Source organism: Morone saxatilis, unplaced genomic scaffold, assembly GCF_004916995.1.
Source record: "Morone saxatilis isolate NCDOM2014 unplaced genomic scaffold, NCSU_SB_2.0 Contig6, whole genome shotgun sequence".
Classification (NCBI taxonomy): domain Eukaryota; kingdom Metazoa; phylum Chordata; class Actinopteri; family Moronidae; genus Morone; species Morone saxatilis.
The window spans coordinates 6,843,529-6,860,388 of NW_023340206.1; the positions used below are offsets into that span (position 1 = coordinate 6,843,529).

Genomic DNA, 16,860 nt, shown 5'->3' on the forward strand with positions numbered 1-16,860 from the left:
GGACAAACCAAACACTGGTTAAAGATGGGACTTTTTCGCTTCACCGTAGTTTCGAGATAATTTCCCCTCCTCTGACATCTAAAAATAATAAAAGTGAAAGTGAAATAACTTATATTTTAAAACAATAGCAATAACAGGTTTTTGGGCCACTTTAGGGCGGAAACACACACCATCGATATATTATCACCTTTTTTTGCTCTGGTTTGGCCTCCACCAACTCCTGAGGAAAATATCTGGTTCTTTAGCTGCTAAATGCTACACTATGTTCACCAGCTCGATGCTAATTTGTCTGTTTTCCATTGGTCGTGGAAGTGCAGTGCAGTGCAGTGCAGTGGGTTTATTAGAGCTTTTTTGCTGTAAAGAGACTGTTAGCTTAGCTTTTCGGTTTTGGTGAGGATTAAATAAACAAGATATGTGTCATAGTGAACTATAGAGTTTTGTTACCTTTGGGCAGAGCCAGGCGAGCCATTTCCCCCTATTTCTAGTCTTTATGCTAAGCTAAACTAACTCCTGGCTGTAGCTTTATATTTAGTGCACAGGAACAATTCACTCATTTAGCTCTTAACAAGTTAATAAGTGTGTTAAACCATTCCTTTAAAATAAAGTAAAATACCACACAGTTTCACCTCTTCAGGTCTCTAACATTTTTTTAAATAAACATATTTTTGGGAGTCCCAAAGGATGGAAAGGATGGAAACCACTAGTTTAAATCACTCTCTCTTCTTTTCTACCTCCATCTTGAAGCATACATCCAGGTGTGTCGGGGTCTGATGATTGCCGCCGTATGTCTGGGTTTCTTTGGTGCCACCCTCGCCTTGATAGGAATGAAGTGCACGAAAATAGGAGGCTCGGAGACCACCAAGGCTCGTCTGACCGTCCTCTCGGGCTTCCACTTCATTCTCAGCGGTAAAACCTATGCTGCTTACCTTCCTCTCTGTCTGGATTTATGGGGGATGTAATATTTGAGCTGCGGTTTAGGAAGCTATCCCACTTTTAAATTAATTCCTCTTTAAGTAAATTACATTATCAGCTCTTTCTGCTTTGATTTTCATTCAGAATTTGAAGTAGAAATTCTCTTTATTTCTCTCTGAAGGCCTTTGCTCCATGATTGCATGCTCCATATATGCTCACAGGATCACAACAGACTTCTTTGACCCCCTCTTTGTTGCCCAGAAGTAAGTATTCAGGATTAAAAGACAGATTTGTCTGACAGCAGATCAAAACTGAACTCAGATGAAAGGAATTCCAGTCCTAAATTTCTTTTTTCACCCACTTCAATGTGTCAGGTTCGAACTGGGAGCAGCTCTCTTCATTGGCTGGGCTGGATCTGTGCTGTGCATCCTCGGAGGACTTATCTTCTGTCTCTCCCTGTCTGAAGGCTTTAGTATCAGGCAAGTGGCTTTGTTTTTTCCGACATGCTGGATGCTAACAATGTGATCCCACATCTGTCATCAGCAACACGGGCTTAGAGGAAATCTGATTTGGACAGACTCTAAACTGTGCCGAGTTGCTTTAACTCAAACAGGCAATTTAAATAATTACTTTTACTGCAATGGAGAGACGTTACAGTTGAAAACATCCAGTAATCTCTCTCAACATCTTGTCTCATAATTGCTGAACCTACAAGGCAAATTGTATGATCGTCATTTTGATTAGTTATGCGGCCGTTGACGGCTGAATGTTTCCTTTGTTAAAGTCGAGTAATAAGGACCTTTTGGAAGTGAAAGTCACCTTGACTGAGGGCACCTTTAGGGAAGTGTTGCATCAGGCGAAGAACATAGCATATCCTTATATTGTGGATGAAGCGAGAAAGCTGAGAAGAACACAAATTATGGAAGATAAAGATACAAATTCAGCAGGAATTACCACTTTGTCATGGCAGCCATCCTTTATTTTTAGATTGTTAGAGGCCAGAGGAGGTCAAAGAATCTAGTATTTCACAAGGAAAAAGCTTTCAAGGACCAGGGTGTAAGATTTAGTGGCATCTAGTGGTGAGATTGTAGATTGCAACAAACTAGAACCCCTTGAAGTGCAAAAGAGAAACTACAGTGGTCATGAAACGCTTAAACATGAACTAGAGCCAGTGTTTGGTTTGTCTGTTCTGGGCTACTGTAGAAACTCAGCTCAACACAACTGCCTCCTGTAGATAAACACAGGTCATTGTAAGGTAACAAAAACACCAAGATTCTCATTTTCAGGAGATGAAAACATACCTATGAATATTTTATTCAATTTCTGCCATTAGAGAGGCATGTGCTAATTACCAAATGTTAGCATCCTGACAAAAAGACAAACATTGGTAAAGATCATACCTTCTAAACATCATCGTTAGTTATTAGTATTTAGTTGTGGCTAAGTACGCATGTTAACATGGCTGTAAACTCTTGTTATACTGTCGATCTAGTTAGAAAGCTTAGAGGAATAGAGAGGAGGAAAGATATGAATAAAAATTAAGCAAGTTTTGGTGCCAGAAATTCTTAAATCTGCATTCATATTTAAGTTACTTTGAGAGAAATGATGTTAGCATACTGTTTTGCAGGTTTTATTCATCATCTACAGACAACCTGAATTCTTGTTAAGTCAAATGTCAAAGGGTGCTTGATTGAAATAGGGATCAAAACGTACAGTTTTGTTTTTAATTCAGGGCTTTTTTAAATTCTTGCAGAGCTGAATACTCCTACAGTGGAGCGGCATCGTTTGTGACAGCCCGCAACAAGCACAGCAAGACAGTCAACAGCCTCCGCAAGGAACCACGAGAGCCATCGAGACAGTTTGGAAGAAATGCCTACGTGTGAAATCAAACTCTATCTTGTTGTCACGTGACTTGATTGTGGATCGTAATAGTTTGTGGTCATCAGAAACTATTTCACCAGTAGAAAGCGGATTCCTCTTTAAATTTGGCTGCTTTTTGGGACTTTTCTGTCAATGGCCCGTACGTAAAAGATAAGCTTGTTTTTCTTTTAGGGCAGGAAATTTGATTTGGCACAAAACACTGTTCAAAATCTCCGGTCACCTTCAACAAGCTGGCCCCTCCTGCCTGTCTCACATAGACTGGACACATATTAAATCTCTTTTATAATTCCAGAGTCAAGGGCCAATTGGACATTGGTATTTAAAGGAGTCTGTTATAGATTTTAAAGCATTTTTTTGGCATTTTGTCCCCATAAAAACTAGAGGATGTCACACAGATTCTGTTCTCTGAATAATATGGTGTTGTAAATTAATTAAACAAGATTTTTTTTATTTTTCCATTTAAATTGATCATTTTAAGCAGGTTTTCATAGGATTACAATTTCTTTTTTAATTACAATATATAAAAAATACAGGTTGACTACTTTTTAAAACCTGAGTAGCTATGATGTAACAGTTAATCTTCTCACGTTGCATCAGTTAATATTTCTCAAACAGAAATGGATCATGTGATCTTTCTCGTTTTCTTGGTCTACACTGATCTGACCTCCGAGGGTCACTAGGTCACATCTGCCGAGCTGGAGGCCCGACCGGAGGTTTGCCCTCCTATCAGCCATCCATCTCCACCTAGGAATTATTATCAATAGGAACCCCAGGCTATGTTACGCAAAACCTCTTGGCCCAGAGGTTGGATACTTAAACCAGCTGGCAGAGAGCGGTTGCCCTGTGCCTTCCGGCGGCTTGCATCAGTAAACAAGTGTCAGGTGTCCTGGTATAATGGTGGTATTGTCTGATGTCTACGTTACATATAGGGATGTTAAAACCTCAAACGTAAAGCATCAAACTCCTGCTAGCTTCTTAAATGATTTTCTGTTGACAGAAAAGGTTGTTGTGGGCTATAAAGCAAATACAATTTTGTGTAAGTGTTTTAAATATCATCTGTTCATTTCTAAATTGTCTCTGGTACGTCTTTGGTGTATACTGAGGTTCTTAAACATCCTACCTGTAAAATAAAATGATATAAACTGTGCAGTGCCTTTAAGTGTTCCTCTTAAAGTGGCTTCTATCCTAGGGGTTCGGGACCCCCATGAGGGCTCACAAAATGAATTTAAGTATTACAGATTCTATTACACCAAATTATTATTATTATATAATACTTTTTTCTTGTAAAATACTGTAAAGTTTGTGTGGTAGGGCGTAGGTTGCTGTGAGTTAAAAGCTTATATTAAAAGCATGTAGATGTTTAGCAGGTATAATATTTAAACTGTTTATCGGCTTAGTTCAGGGTGTTAGGATGCCAACATCTGCCAATTAACACTAAACACAAAGTCACAAACCAAACAAATGAAAAGTTTGACCTGATGATGAAGCTAAAGGAAAAGTAATTTAAAAGTAAAGTAAAAGCATTTTGTGAAGCAAAAACGTTTGGGAACCACTCACCTATTCATTGACCTCTGATGGGAGAGAGGTCATTGCAGCAGCTGAGTCCCTCCATCCATTACTGCAATCACACCAGCAGAGAGCAGTATTAATGCACATTTAATGGTTGATAGATCAGAGGAAACTTCACAATATACTATACTACTACATTCTACTTAATAATAATACAGATGTTAATCGTGTCCTCAAGAGACCACATGATCAAAATATAGCAACAACTTTGGTGTGTTATTTGTGTGTTTTCTTGGTTGTTGTTGCAGCTTTTTTTAAAGCGTGCTCAGCTCAGCTCAGCTCAGCTCACATTCCTTCTTTTTTTTTTGTGCCGTGCTAATTAAAGCTAATTAAATCCAGCCTCAGCAAGCAAATTAAGGCTAATCCGGCGGTCCACCATTTCCAATATCTCCCTACCACTACCAATAACTTTGTCATAAGCCGAGAGGACGCAGAAACAAAGAGGAGCTCTTTCATACCCGCCGAACATTCATCACTCCCCCTAACTCTCATTACCTCAGATTTAACTCTAATTATAACAGCACAAAAGACGTTGTGCTGTAATTATTAGACCCACAGCACAGCGAGGTCTTGGTAAAATTACTAATAACCAGCAGCTTAAAGCCTGAGGCAGAGTCGGGGATGATGCTCAGGTCATAGCAGCAGTATTATTACAGATTTAACAGAACATGCAAAAGGTCATTAATGCAATGTACTCTGGTTTTGTATCAGTTGTATATATATACATACATATGTGCAAGTGAACTGAGAGATATTTCTGATTCATCATTCAATTTTAAGGCAATTTAAAGGGGCATTACACCAATTTTACACAGGAAGTTCAGTTTACCTGTCACAAGGAGTTTTATTCACCCTGTGAAAACTGTTAAATTTAATTTAATATAAAATCCCTCTGTTCTCTTTCTGTAGAAAATTATATATTTTTTTCTTGAACTGGTGTACACGTACTGTAAATGAGAGAGCAGGATAAACAGAAGTATTAAGCAGCCATGGTGTCAGCAAAGGTCCATGTACAGATTCATTTGAGAGTATATTCGAGCCTTTAATCTAAGTGCATTACAAAATTGCTGGAATACCTCTTTAATTTGGCTTTTACTCATATTCCTTTTTTCCACCTAAGTTTAAAAAATGTCTGGTCTTCAAGATCAATTTGCCTATAGTATGTTATTAATTTAGAGTACCAGTGATTGCAGGGTAATTTAACAACATTGTTTGAAGAAAGCTAAATCATTTACTATGTATTATGATTTATGGAGAGATGTAAACTGTGTCTGCACATCAGGGAATTTTCAGAACAGTCAGATGGGGGCAAGAAGGGGTAATTTGAGATAAATGCTGAGGTGAGCACTCTCGGTCCAGATTCAACAGTGGCCCATGGGAACCTGACTGACTGTTGTCTCTCACCCAGATGTAAAATAATACCAAGACAACAACAGCACATCCCTGTTTTTTACCTGTGGTGTACTCGTCCTCTCCTTTTTCTGAGAAGAGCAACTGCGTATAAGGATCTGTTTTGGATGAAAAGTCGACGTTCAGCTCAGGATGCAGACATTTTCTGAGTACGGGACTGTAATTTGAAGACAGAACAGAAAGGAAAAGCATTAAAACTGTACTGTGGCTGTTCAACAGAAGCTAAACAGGAGTTAAACTTTCAGCAGAGATGAAGATTCGTGTGGTCCAGATCTGGGGTTTCCTGATGACAGTTTTGGGCTGGATCTTCGTGGCCTGCACCATGGCCATGGAGGGCTGGAAGATCACCTCGATCGGGGGCATGGGGGGCTCCTCCGTAATCAAGGTGGCCTGGTACTGGTCCAGCCTGTGGAGATCCTGTTTTACAGACTCAACTGCCGTCAGCAACTGCTACGATTTCCCCATGCTCTGGTCTGTGGAGGGTAGGTGACACATCATCCACCCCATATAACGAAACCAGGGTCTCAGCTATTCAGTCATGAGCTCACGCTGACATCTACACTGTATTTGTGTCTCTCTGTGTGACTCCAGGCTACATCCAGATAGTGCGAGGCCTGCTGATGGCAGGTCTTTCCCTGGGCATGCTGGGGTTTGTGCTCAGCCTGCTGGGGATGGAGTGCACCTTCATTGGGGGAAAAGACCGGTCAAAGTACAAGAAGATCTACGCTGGCGGGTGGTGCCACGTAATCAGCGGTAATGTCTAGTTTTTAAGTAGGAGGACAGTCAGATGTATGTACAAGGTGTGCATGTAAAGAAGAAGATGTGCATTAAAAAAGGCCCCATGATTAGGCTATCATTTTATTATTTATTTTAGACCAGACAGTTTCATTCAACTTGAATGAACGACTTAAAATCATCTAATCCGGCCTCTGAACAAAGCTGAAATAACTTTTTAATTATCTGCACATTCTGCTGGATGTCTGTGTGTCTGTGTGCCTACACGCAGTAAAACTTGATTTAATTTTTCCTTGTTGTTGTTTAAGGATCTGTGTGATTTGACACAGAAGATTATTTTGGTAATTCAACTGGGGAGATTTATCAGGAGAAATGTACATTAGCTATGTTGGAAAACATATGAAATAGATTTTGCTAACAATGTGAAAGTTAATATGTAGGGAAAGACGCCCCCTAGTGGTTTGGTGTAAAATGTCCCTAAACCACTTACCCAACATTTAGCAGCATGGCTTGAGGGATGGCAAAGACTTGGTCCATCAGATTTAGGACTGAACTTTCATTCCACTACTTTATGACCAAAAACTAATAACATTACTCTCTATTTTGTATTTAGTGCTAATCAGTCATCAGTTGTTTTTCCTTGTCTCTCAACATTTCCCTTCAGGTTTTCTGACCATATGTGGGTATGCTGTTTATGCACAATACGTCTCTGTAGATTACTTCAACGCTACCTTTGATGGACTAAAGTAAGTTAACAGGCTCATATATAACCATTTAACCTGCAGAAAGACTTAAATAAAACACAAATCTCTGAATATGACTCTCACAGTCTCTCTGTTTCAACACCAACAGGTTTGACCTCGGCACCCCGCTGTTCCTCGGCTGGGTCGGCTCCGTCTTTCACATGACTGGTGGTTTCTTCTACCTGTGGTCGGTGTGTAAGCCGCTCTGTGGAGGAGAGGAAACGTGAGTACAGACACATGTTGTTGTTGTTGTTGTTGCATGTCAGGGGAAGTGAATAAATAACTCCACTCCCCACTTCCTCAATAAATACCAGCGTCCTGTGTGTTCAACTGGAATGACTTATTATCCAGAATGTACTGAGCAAAGTGCAGATGTTCATTGTGGGTACACTCCCTCGCCCCATGTAATATAACCCTAAACACATTGGTGTAAACAAAGACGTCTGGTGTTTTAAAAGCTTTTCTGATTACATGAGGAAATAAACTGCAGGCCACAGCAGCTCAAATGTAAGTGTGTTTTTTAAGTAAGAGGTTCAGTAGCATGTGTGTGTCTCTCTCTGCAGGGTAATTCTTGTCCAGCCACAACCAGATCTTGAGAAAAACAAGTCCACCACAGCTCTGTCCACAGTGACCGAGATCAGCTCCGAGACCAAAGTGTCTTCCATTTCCGAGCTGTCGTCCAAGTCCGAGCGCTCAGACGTGTCCGGCATTTCCTCGAGATCAGAACGCACATCCAGATCTGGACGCATGGCCAAGTCAGGGCGGTCATTGAAGACAGGGCGAACCATCAGGTCTGCAGGGTCGAGGTCAGGGTCGGAGACGGAGTCCAGCCTCTCGTCGAGGTCCAGCGTGTCAACGTCGTCCGGGTCGAGCAGCAGCAGCAGCAGCGGCGGCAGTCGCACAGTTTCGACGCTGTCAGGCAGTTCGAGGAGCGAGACGACACCGGTCCTCAAAAGCTCGTATATCTGAATAAATGAGATGGACAAATGTTAATAAATGTGATGGACAGATGACCTGATGCTTTCTTATTCAATGTATTACTCAATTGTAAACGCTAATTCAGTGATGTGTGTTTTGTATTAATAAAAAATGACAAATCCTTGATTTGTGTACAATTCTTGCTGCCTGTTACATACATTAAATGTAACACATAACTAAGGGCACATTAAGTATCTAATAGTCCTGTCAGCCTTTGTGTCGCCCTTTAGACAATAAATAAAGCTCTGGTTGACAGTAAACACTGTCTGCTCTGCTGTCATTCAAACCTTCACACATATACACAAGCAACCGCTCTGAGAGGACTGAAACTCTACAGTTTTAATCTGAAGCAAAACCTGTGTGTGTGTCTTCTTGAATTACTGGTGGACTACTTCTTACAAAGTAGAAAGGAATTAAAGACGTTTACTGGCTCTTCTTTTCCAGTTGAACTGAAGTTTTCTCACCATTAGCTAGAGGCCGCTAACTTCATAAACACAGTGAAACATCTCTTAGTGAAGACTCTTCTATTTACCAGACTGAGAGGATGTGGAGGAGACTGGCTCAGATCCTGGGTCTGCTGCTCTGCATACTGGGCTGGGGCTTTGTGGGCTGCACCCTGGCTATGGACCACTGGAGGTAAGCGAATAAGAGTTAGAGGAAACTTGATGCACTTAAGCTTAGTCAACTGTAGACAGAAAGTGAGGATAATAGTTTCAATTTTAAAATAAATCTAAGAATTGTCCCAAATTCTCAAACTATTCTTTTAACGCACTTTCATCTCTGTCCAGTAAATATGATGCTCGAGCCATGAGATGGTTAGCGTAGCTTACCATAAATACTGAATACAGGGAGATAGAGCTAGCCTGCCCAAAGGTGACAAAACCTACCCATCAGCACCTCTAAACTTCACCATTTCATGTATTTTCTCACTGGAGGGTGGCCCAGCTGGGGGGTCAAGGGGGCTCTTCTGTGGTGGTGACAGCCTGGTACTGGTCCGACCTGTGGAAGGACTGCTATGAAGACTCCACTGCTCTGGTGAACTGTGTAGACTTCGGGGTGCTGTGGGCAGTCAAATGTGGGTACAAATGTAAAAGAAAAAGTCATTCACAGATTATCTGAGCCATTTATGACACAGTTGTGTGTCTGTTCTCAGCACACATCCAGGCAGTCAGGGGGCTCCTGATGTTCGGCCTGTGCCTCGGCTTGGTGGCCACAGTGCTCACTTTTTTCGGACTCGAGTGCACGCACATCGGTGGCGACCGGAGAAGTGACGACAGGATGTTGATAACGGCGTCTGCTCTCCACCTGGTCGGCTGTGAGTGCGACTCGTTTGCATTGACATAACCTCAGCAGCTTCTCAGAACATCCACTCACTGGTTCGTCTCGTTCTGTTTTTCCACGTGTCATCGGCTTTCTTGTCATGCAGGCGTATCAGACGTGGCTGCTTACTGCTTATACATAAACAGAGTGGCTGCGGCTTTTTTACACAGCAAAGCAGATCCATCAAAACTGAGGTGATGTGGCTTCTGGATAACCCTCATTAGTAGGTAGATGTGAGTAAATACAAGGCAGAAGCCAATTTTAACTGTTATCTCCTCAGCTATGAAATTGGACCACCCCTGTACCTCGGCCTGGTGGGGAGTTTCCTCATTGTACTTGGCTGTACAGTTCACTGCACAACTGCATGCAGAGTTAACCATCCAAAAAGGTTTGTTAAAGCATTTAACGGAGTGGTTTCACCTTTCTGGAAAGAGCCTGTAGATTTTAATCTAAAGTAGTTGCTATTTCTATCCAAATACTCACTCATATACCCTGTTACTGTTGTTTCTGACTGGATACAATACTCTCTCTGCAGCACACATCCTGTGGATCCCTTTATCTGTGAAAAAGGAGGAAGAAAAGAAGTCTTACGAGGACAAAAACACATCTGTGAACTGTCAAAAAGCTCATATGACTCCAGACACGTCTATACCTACAAGATCACTTCTGTTGTGAATGTGTGACACTACAGATTCATTCATCAATAAATAAATTACTATATATGTATATTTATTATTATTATTTAATACCTTTTGTCTAAAAACACGTCCATTTAAAGATAATATTGGATGTAAACAATTTCAGAATATGCTTTAAACACAATACTACTGTTGTACTAATGTACACTATTATAAGGTCTTGTGCAAAAATATCAATATGAATAAATATGTATATACAAAATAAACTATGGTTTCCATCCGCTTTCATTATTTTTCTAACTTTACATAGTGTGCTTGTTTATAAGTTGCTCTGGAGCTAAAGAACCAAATTAATATTGTTTCATCAGCTTTAAAACTACTTATTTTGCTTTTCTATTTTTCCTTTCCTATTTGGTGTAATCATAATGCGTTATGGCCATTACTGTAATTTGTCCCCTTCACCAAATAAAGAAGCCCAGTTTGTGTCAATGGGAAAAGATTACCATTTCGATACTTTTCTACAATTTGGGTTTAAATGAGATCAATAAATAAAACACTTAAAAACAATTGATTTTGCAACAATGAGGAAGTAAAATAAACCATAATGGTTGACTACAATGGTATCATGATACCATAGCAATACGTAATCCTTCATTAGTGCTGGGAACAGGAAGGATGCTTACTGGGAAAAACCATCTAAAAGATAAGATGAGACAGAAGCCAAACATCCACACTGCTGGTCTGACACCTCAGCAATGACATAGAGGCCGAGCTCAGTCCGGTTTCCCACAGTGAGAAGTTGTTCAAACTTTGACGTTACTCTCTAAATTTAACAGCTCTTGATAGTTTTTTTTTTTTATTGTTTGCGGAGCAGCACTCACCATGAAGTACAGGGCGGTGGTGATGTACATGGAGATCGGCTGCTTCGTGTCCTGCCTGTGCGGCTGGATCCTGGTGTGTTCCACTCTTCCCACAGAGTACTGGACTTTCTCCGAGGCGGCCAGCGTCGTGCTGACCACCTCCAACTACTACTCCAACCTGTGGAGGGACTGCATCTCTGACACCACGGGGGTGTCCGACTGCAAGGATTACCCTTCCATGCTGGCCCTGCCTGGTAGGAAATGTGAAATCTTTTTTATTTAGCTTTAAAAGTGGAAAAGATTCAGGGACTGTATGAAAATGATTGGGGTGGGGAGGGGGGCTGAATCATGTATTAGATAATTTTTTTAAAACAAGCCCCAAAACTCAGACTACCCTCCCTTTAACAAAAGGAATAAATACCTTTTCCTTTCTCTGCCTCCCCCTCTAATAATTTTCAGACCTTCCCTAAGGGGGCTCCAGTTTAGAGGGTTGCAGTGATAAAAACTTTCCTGTTTTAGACCAATCAGAGTTTAAATGAAAGTGTTTCACCTGTTTCAGTGTTCCTACACGCCTGCAGGGCGCTCGCTATCTGTGCCGTCATCACTGGTTTCTTCGGAGGCGTCCTTACACTTGTAGGGATGAAGTGCACTAAAATAGGAGGGTCAGAGATTGCCAACTCAAGGGTGACCTTTGCAGGCGGTATAACCTACCTGGTTTCAGGTAAAATATGATTTTTATGTTATTGATTATTAACCTTGTCTAAATGTTTTGCACTCCTGATGTTTAAACTAATGTGTATTTGCTGACAGGATTCTGTGGTATGATCACCTACTCATGGTGGGCCAACAAAGTCATATCAGAATTCGTGGATCCAAATTTCAGGGCACAGAAGTGAGTACTTATTACGATTATTATTACCTGTAAGTGATATTTAAGAATAAACTCTTGATATACCTCAATACTTGCTGTTCAGATTTGAACTTGGAGCGGCAGTTTTCATTGGCTGGGGAGGCTCCATCCTTCTCCTCGCTGGAGGGACGGTGCTGACTTACTTCTCTGGAAAAGAAGGTCTACCATCAAGGTCAATATGAAACTTATATTTCACTTTAACTGTTGTATTGCCTTTATTGTGTGTGCATCTCCTGTATGTTGGACCATATCAAAGTAGAAAACCAGTAACAGCACTTCACCATCTGTGTCCAACTATGTCCACAGTTCTTCAAACGTGCCACGGAAAGCAGCCACTTACGCCACCGCCCGGACCCGACGGACCTACATGCTGCCGGCCACGTCGTCCAGGGTGACTCTGGCGCCACCGTTGTTCTATGAAGGCAGGACGAGCCGAACAACCGGAGCGACAAGGAAGACCGGTCAAACCTTCAGCAGGGACAGCTTTGTATGAGCTGTGAAAGGGACTTCAAGGACTTTAAAGGAATAGTTTGACATTGGGAAAAACACTAATCTGTTTTCTTGCTGAGAATGAGATGAGAAGATCAATACCACTCTCGTGTCTGCATGTTCAATGTGGAGCTGGAGAGAGCGGTCAGAGGGAAACAAAATCAGATCATTTACACTTCTAAAGTTCACTGATTTATATGTTACATCTTGTTTGTTTGATCAGTACAAAAAAAACAAAGTGTAAAAATACACGTGGGACTATTTTTTGGTGGGAAACTCTTGGTGGACCACCGACAAAGCGAGGGTCAGATGGCTGATTGAACAAAACATTTATTAATTACTGAGCTTTAGAGGTGCTGCTAGGGGAGTTTTGTTCAGGTCAGACAACTGTTTACCCCTATGTGCAGTTTTTATGCTAAGCTAAGCTGCTGGCTCCAGCTTCATATTCAGCACACAGACATGAGAGTGGTATCAATCTTCTCATCTAGCTTCAGGCGTTTGTATATATAGCCGTTTCTTGTCTTTCATCAGGGAGCGTCCACTGTCTATTGACCCTTTGATTGGTTCCTGTCTGTCTGCAAGCTGAAACATTCAGTATAAAAAGAAGAAAACATTAATCTCTTCCAACTAGATAGCATCAAAGCACTTTGCGCTTTAAGCACTTTAAGCTCAGGTTGCTGTGGAGTCTGAGGTCTATTGATTAGTCTTGTGACTTATAGATAACCACAGATATACAAAACAATTACCACCATCTCTTTAAAAATGCTATATTTATTTCTAGGGGATTCAGGATATTTCTATATAATATAAATGATCATAAATATAAACCATATCATATTGCAACCATCTTTTCAGGAGCCATCAATGGGAGAAATTCAAAAACACAACACACTCAAATCTCTTCAGTCTCTTCATATTTATGGATAATTGGAAATAATTTCAAAGTTAAATGTTTGTGAAGAATGTTTTTTAACACTTAAACCTAATTAAGCCTTTATTAGGTTTTCCTTTTGAAACAAGCCCTCCCTTTGTATTCTTTCAGTTTTCTTGGTGGCTTCATACACACAGTAGTCTGTCCTCTGCACCTGAACTTCTTCAGAGTCGCCAGAAGATGGCGCTCAAAATCAGACAAACCACTGCTGATGTTTCGTACATTTCGGTGGGGATCTATAACTCACTGATCAATGCTCAACCTCAAATACCGACCTGATGAAGGCAAGGCAGCTGAAATGGTTCAATAAAGCAGGGTGAACTAGAGAGGAGTTGTACAGAGAGAGACGTGGCTCAGGTGTACCTCTGCCTTAAAATAGAATACATTTATGTCTTTGACAGCACTGACAGCTCTCCTATCGACGCCTGCCAGCTCTCTGCACAAGAGCCAGTCACGTTCAACGAGGCCAGCGCTGTCAGAACAGGAAACCGTCACAGCTGTCGCTCCCCATGAAAACCCAGTTCATCATATTACAAATCAGTTTCATGGCTGAGTTAGCCGGTGGGAAGGAAGCTCTCACATTGAGGATTTTATGTCTGCTGTCCCACCGCATGACTAATGACAGCTACTAGTAATTAATCACACTCACAGGAGGTGGCAGAAGTATTCAAATAATTGACTTATGTAAAAGAAGCAAAACCACACTATAGAAATACTCTTTGACTTAAAGGTCCAACATTCAGGAGGCAGAATTTAATATTCACAGATGTGTTTTCATTAGTGAATAATCTCTTGAAACTTGCAGAAGTTCAGTCAGATAAATATAATTAATGTATTTATATGTAAGGTGAACTTTAATGTTGTAGTTGAGGTGAAGGTGCAGCTAATATTAACTACATCATTCACTGTAGGTTCATCTCTAACAATACATCATGTTTTATAAACTGCTCATTGTCTCAAATCTTAAATCTGAAAAGTAACTAAAGCTATTCAATAATTGCAGTGAAGTTAAAAGGACAATACCTTCTTCTGAACTGTAGTGAAGTAGAAGTATGAAGCGGCTTGAGACGAAAATACTCAAGTAAAGAACAAGTTACCTCAAATTAGTAATTAAGTGCAGAGTAAATGCACCATTGCTCATATTTGATCACCCATAAATATAGTCTGCATGTCCGATTCTCCGTTTACCGTACATTCAGTACCACTGGGGGTGAGGACCAACATCTGAGTGAATAATTCTGTGGTGTTTCTGCATCCTGTTTATTTAGGAATTGTTTTGTGGCTTGAATTGTGTACAACAATTTAACTTAAAATGCTCAAAGTCTATTTGATATATCATTTTATACATTTAAATCAGTGGAAGAAGTGTAGAATGTGAAGAAAGCATTCCCATTTATCCTGAATTTTGTCTTTTAAACAGAACTTTATTCGTCTGAAGAACAGACACGTGTCTTTATTGTTTTGTTTTTTAACATAAGGTCTGCAGACCTGATAACTGTATGAAGTCTTGCGTGGCTGGAAATGTGAATCATTTTATTAGACCAAAGCTTGGAGGTGTGAAGAAAGCTATAAAGAACAAGAAGAAAACAAAATAATGTGAACAATGTGTAATAAATCAATTCTTTGGTTATTTGTGTTTGGTTGAAGATAGAAAGAACATTGAGGACATGTGCCTGGATTGTCAACAAGTACGCACAGAGAAATCTTTTATTGCTTGTATAAATATTTTCTATACAAAAATCACATCTCGTTGCTCCGTTTAACACATGAAGGAATTATAAAATTTGATGTACAAAATCTTACACAAGCTACATACGGCGTCTCATTTAGAGTGCGGGTTATATTTCATTGAAAATACAAAACAGAATCTATTTCAGGTTCAACACTTAAAAAGTCTAAGGCAAGCGAAGAATTGGCACAAGGCATAATGTGAGACCGCTGGTTTATCTCTAACTCATTCATTAGATGGTCTTCTTTTCTACACAAAAACTATTTTGTAACCCTTTTGTTAAAGTATTGCTCTTCCTGTATTATAGCGAGTATAAAATATGGCTGTTTGGCGTGGACTGTGGATGTCAGAGGAGTTCACTGAGGTCTTTGTGTGTGTGCTTGGCGTAAAGCTACATCACCTGATCAGCTGTAGTGTTTACTGTGTTTATTGCTAATGTCCTCGGAGTCACTGATGTCGCTGAGGGAGCACAGGCTGCTCTTCAGGGTGCTTCCTGTTCCAGCTTCAGTCAGACCTGCAGTCAGGGACAGACAGATGTGTTTACTTCGCACACAGCACAAATCTTAAACACATCTGAGACCATCACCATCGCAGCCTATTACAAAGCTGCTCTTATACTCTTGTACACACATCCTGAAATAACTGACCTGATTTGGGACCCCTCCCTGTGGAGGTTCCCCAGACACTGGTGCTGGGTGAGTCCAGGCTCTTCCTCAGTGGTCCAGAGCCCTGAGCTGGTTTAGACATCTCCTGTCTGTCCTCTAAGGAAGAGACCATCCACTCACTGCTCTCCTCTAGATCCGTGTACTGTTGCCACACAAACAAACATTATTAATAATATCAAATGAAGCAGAAAGATTGTACACCAGAGCTTTGCACTGAGGCCCCATCACAGAGCGAGTCTCACCGTGAGCTCCTGGACCTCGTCCTTCCTCTCTGGTAAGATGCTGACGCCCCCTGCTGGTTTCTTCACCGCTCTCCCTGCAAACTGCTTCTCCATTTTTCGGGCCAGGTCATTGATTTTGTTTTCTAACAGAAACACGATTCATAGAAAATACAAGAATGTGGTTTCATTAATACGGTAATAGCTTCGTGTCTTCCCCCTCATGTTCCTCTCTTTAGCTTAACAAGTACAGTTTTAAAGCCAAACATACCATAAAATGATACACAACAACACAACTCGTTTAACTATTAAAAGATCTGATCTGATATTGATTAACTAATCAGGACAAACATATTACTTGAGGCTGAATGTTTGGTGTGAGCTGGCAGATTTGGAGAGAGGACAACTCACCTTTACCAAAGTTTCTCTTGTCCACATTTCCGTTCTGGTCTTTTTGACTCTGGAGTTGTCTCGGGTCAATCTCCTGCAGCTCGCTGACCTCCGACCACTCGTCCTCCTCGTCGCTCTCCATCTGTGCGACTGTGGTCTTGGTCACGTGACCCACTGACGCCCTGGTGTGCTGGGGGTTGGAGGACAATGAGTGCCTGGCTGAAGCCTGCCTGGCCTGGACCGGACTCGCTTTGATTTGGATGGGAGTCGCCTGGTTTAGTCGTGACTGAGGTGATTTGCCCCTCTGGTGTTTTTGGGGCTGTTCCTCCTCCGTATCTGTGTCCTCTTCTTCAGAGTCCTCGTCTGAACTGAAAGGGGGGGTCCTCAAGAAGCACAGAAACAGCTTTTTACTAATTATTCAACTGTGTGAATTTGTGAGAGAAATTTCATTCAGCTTTTTCTTACGAACTACTACAGGAAAC

General features: G+C 41.0%; 5 protein-coding genes across 5 annotated transcripts in view; 4 read left to right on the plus strand and 1 right to left on the minus strand.

Annotated features, from left to right (window-relative positions):
• The window catches only part of cldn10a (claudin 10a), a 3,864-nt gene extending 1,069 nt beyond the window's left edge, over nucleotides 1-2,795 (plus strand). Inside the window, exons 2-5 of the mRNA XM_035678069.1 lie at nucleotides 745-906; nucleotides 1,094-1,175; nucleotides 1,287-1,391; nucleotides 2,666-2,795. Of these exons, the coding sequence (XP_035533962.1) occupies nucleotides 745-906; nucleotides 1,094-1,175; nucleotides 1,287-1,391; nucleotides 2,666-2,795 (479 nt within the window). The remainder of the gene's footprint in view (nucleotides 1-744; nucleotides 907-1,093; nucleotides 1,176-1,286; nucleotides 1,392-2,665) is intronic.
• A 2,998-nt stretch (nucleotides 2,796-5,793) lies between these two features.
• On the plus strand, nucleotides 5,794-8,293 carry si:busm1-52i16.2 (claudin-10). Its single transcript, XM_035677477.1, has 5 exons — nucleotides 5,794-6,254; nucleotides 6,364-6,525; nucleotides 7,172-7,253; nucleotides 7,360-7,473; nucleotides 7,814-8,293. The coding sequence occupies exons 1-5, from the start codon at nucleotides 6,023-6,025 to the stop codon at nucleotides 8,217-8,219; spliced, it is 996 nt and encodes a 331-aa protein (XP_035533370.1). The 5' UTR covers nucleotides 5,794-6,022; the 3' UTR covers nucleotides 8,220-8,293.
• A 477-nt stretch (nucleotides 8,294-8,770) lies between these two features.
• On the plus strand, nucleotides 8,771-10,231 carry LOC118339761 (claudin-10-like). The gene is made up of 6 exons (XM_035677478.1): nucleotides 8,771-8,864; nucleotides 9,164-9,303; nucleotides 9,382-9,543; nucleotides 9,655-9,742; nucleotides 9,829-9,936; nucleotides 10,084-10,231. The coding sequence occupies exons 1-6, from the start codon at nucleotides 8,773-8,775 to the stop codon at nucleotides 10,229-10,231; spliced, it is 738 nt and encodes a 245-aa protein (XP_035533371.1). The 5' UTR covers nucleotides 8,771-8,772.
• Nucleotides 10,232-10,858: 627 nt separating this feature from the next.
• On the plus strand, nucleotides 10,859-12,705 carry si:ch211-181l5.2 (claudin-10). Its single transcript, XM_035677480.1, has 5 exons — nucleotides 10,859-11,300; nucleotides 11,606-11,767; nucleotides 11,857-11,938; nucleotides 12,021-12,128; nucleotides 12,263-12,705. Exons 1-5 carry the CDS (start codon nucleotides 11,069-11,071, stop codon nucleotides 12,447-12,449), a joined length of 771 nt encoding a protein of 256 aa, XP_035533373.1. The 5' UTR covers nucleotides 10,859-11,068; the 3' UTR covers nucleotides 12,450-12,705.
• A 2,364-nt stretch (nucleotides 12,706-15,069) lies between these two features.
• The window catches only part of dzip1 (DAZ interacting zinc finger protein 1), a gene marked incomplete at its 5' end in the record, with an annotated part of 6,817 nt that continues 5,026 nt past the window's right edge, over nucleotides 15,070-16,860 (minus strand). The window contains 4 exon segments of the mRNA XM_035677469.1: nucleotides 15,070-15,619; nucleotides 15,753-15,912; nucleotides 16,013-16,134; nucleotides 16,400-16,761. Coding sequence (XP_035533362.1) covers nucleotides 15,510-15,619; nucleotides 15,753-15,912; nucleotides 16,013-16,134; nucleotides 16,400-16,761 — 754 coding nt within the window.

Bases quoted from the DNA above. Each gene is read 5' to 3' on its own strand.
- si:busm1-52i16.2 (XM_035677477.1), top strand. From the start codon at position 6,023: ATGAAGATTCGTGTGGTCCAGATCTGGGGTTTCCTGATGACAGTTTTG. The intron at 6,255-6,363 runs GTAGGTGACACA...GTGTGACTCCAG, and splicing joins CATGCTCTGGTCTGTGGAGG to GCTACATCCAGATAGTGCGA. The intron at 7,474-7,813 runs GTGAGTACAGAC...CTCTCTCTGCAG, and splicing joins CTCTGTGGAGGAGAGGAAAC to GGTAATTCTTGTCCAGCCAC.
- LOC118339761 (XM_035677478.1), top strand. From the start codon at position 8,773: ATGTGGAGGAGACTGGCTCAGATCCTGGGTCTGCTGCTCTGCATACTG. The intron at 8,865-9,163 runs GTAAGCGAATAA...TTCTCACTGGAG, and splicing joins CTGGCTATGGACCACTGGAG to GGTGGCCCAGCTGGGGGGTC. The intron at 9,743-9,828 runs GTGATGTGGCTT...TTATCTCCTCAG, and splicing joins GCAGATCCATCAAAACTGAG to CTATGAAATTGGACCACCCC.
- si:ch211-181l5.2 (XM_035677480.1), top strand. From the start codon at position 11,069: ATGAAGTACAGGGCGGTGGTGATGTACATGGAGATCGGCTGCTTCGTG. The intron at 11,768-11,856 runs GTAAAATATGAT...ATTTGCTGACAG, and splicing joins TATAACCTACCTGGTTTCAG to GATTCTGTGGTATGATCACC. The intron at 11,939-12,020 runs GTGAGTACTTAT...CTTGCTGTTCAG, and splicing joins CCAAATTTCAGGGCACAGAA to ATTTGAACTTGGAGCGGCAG.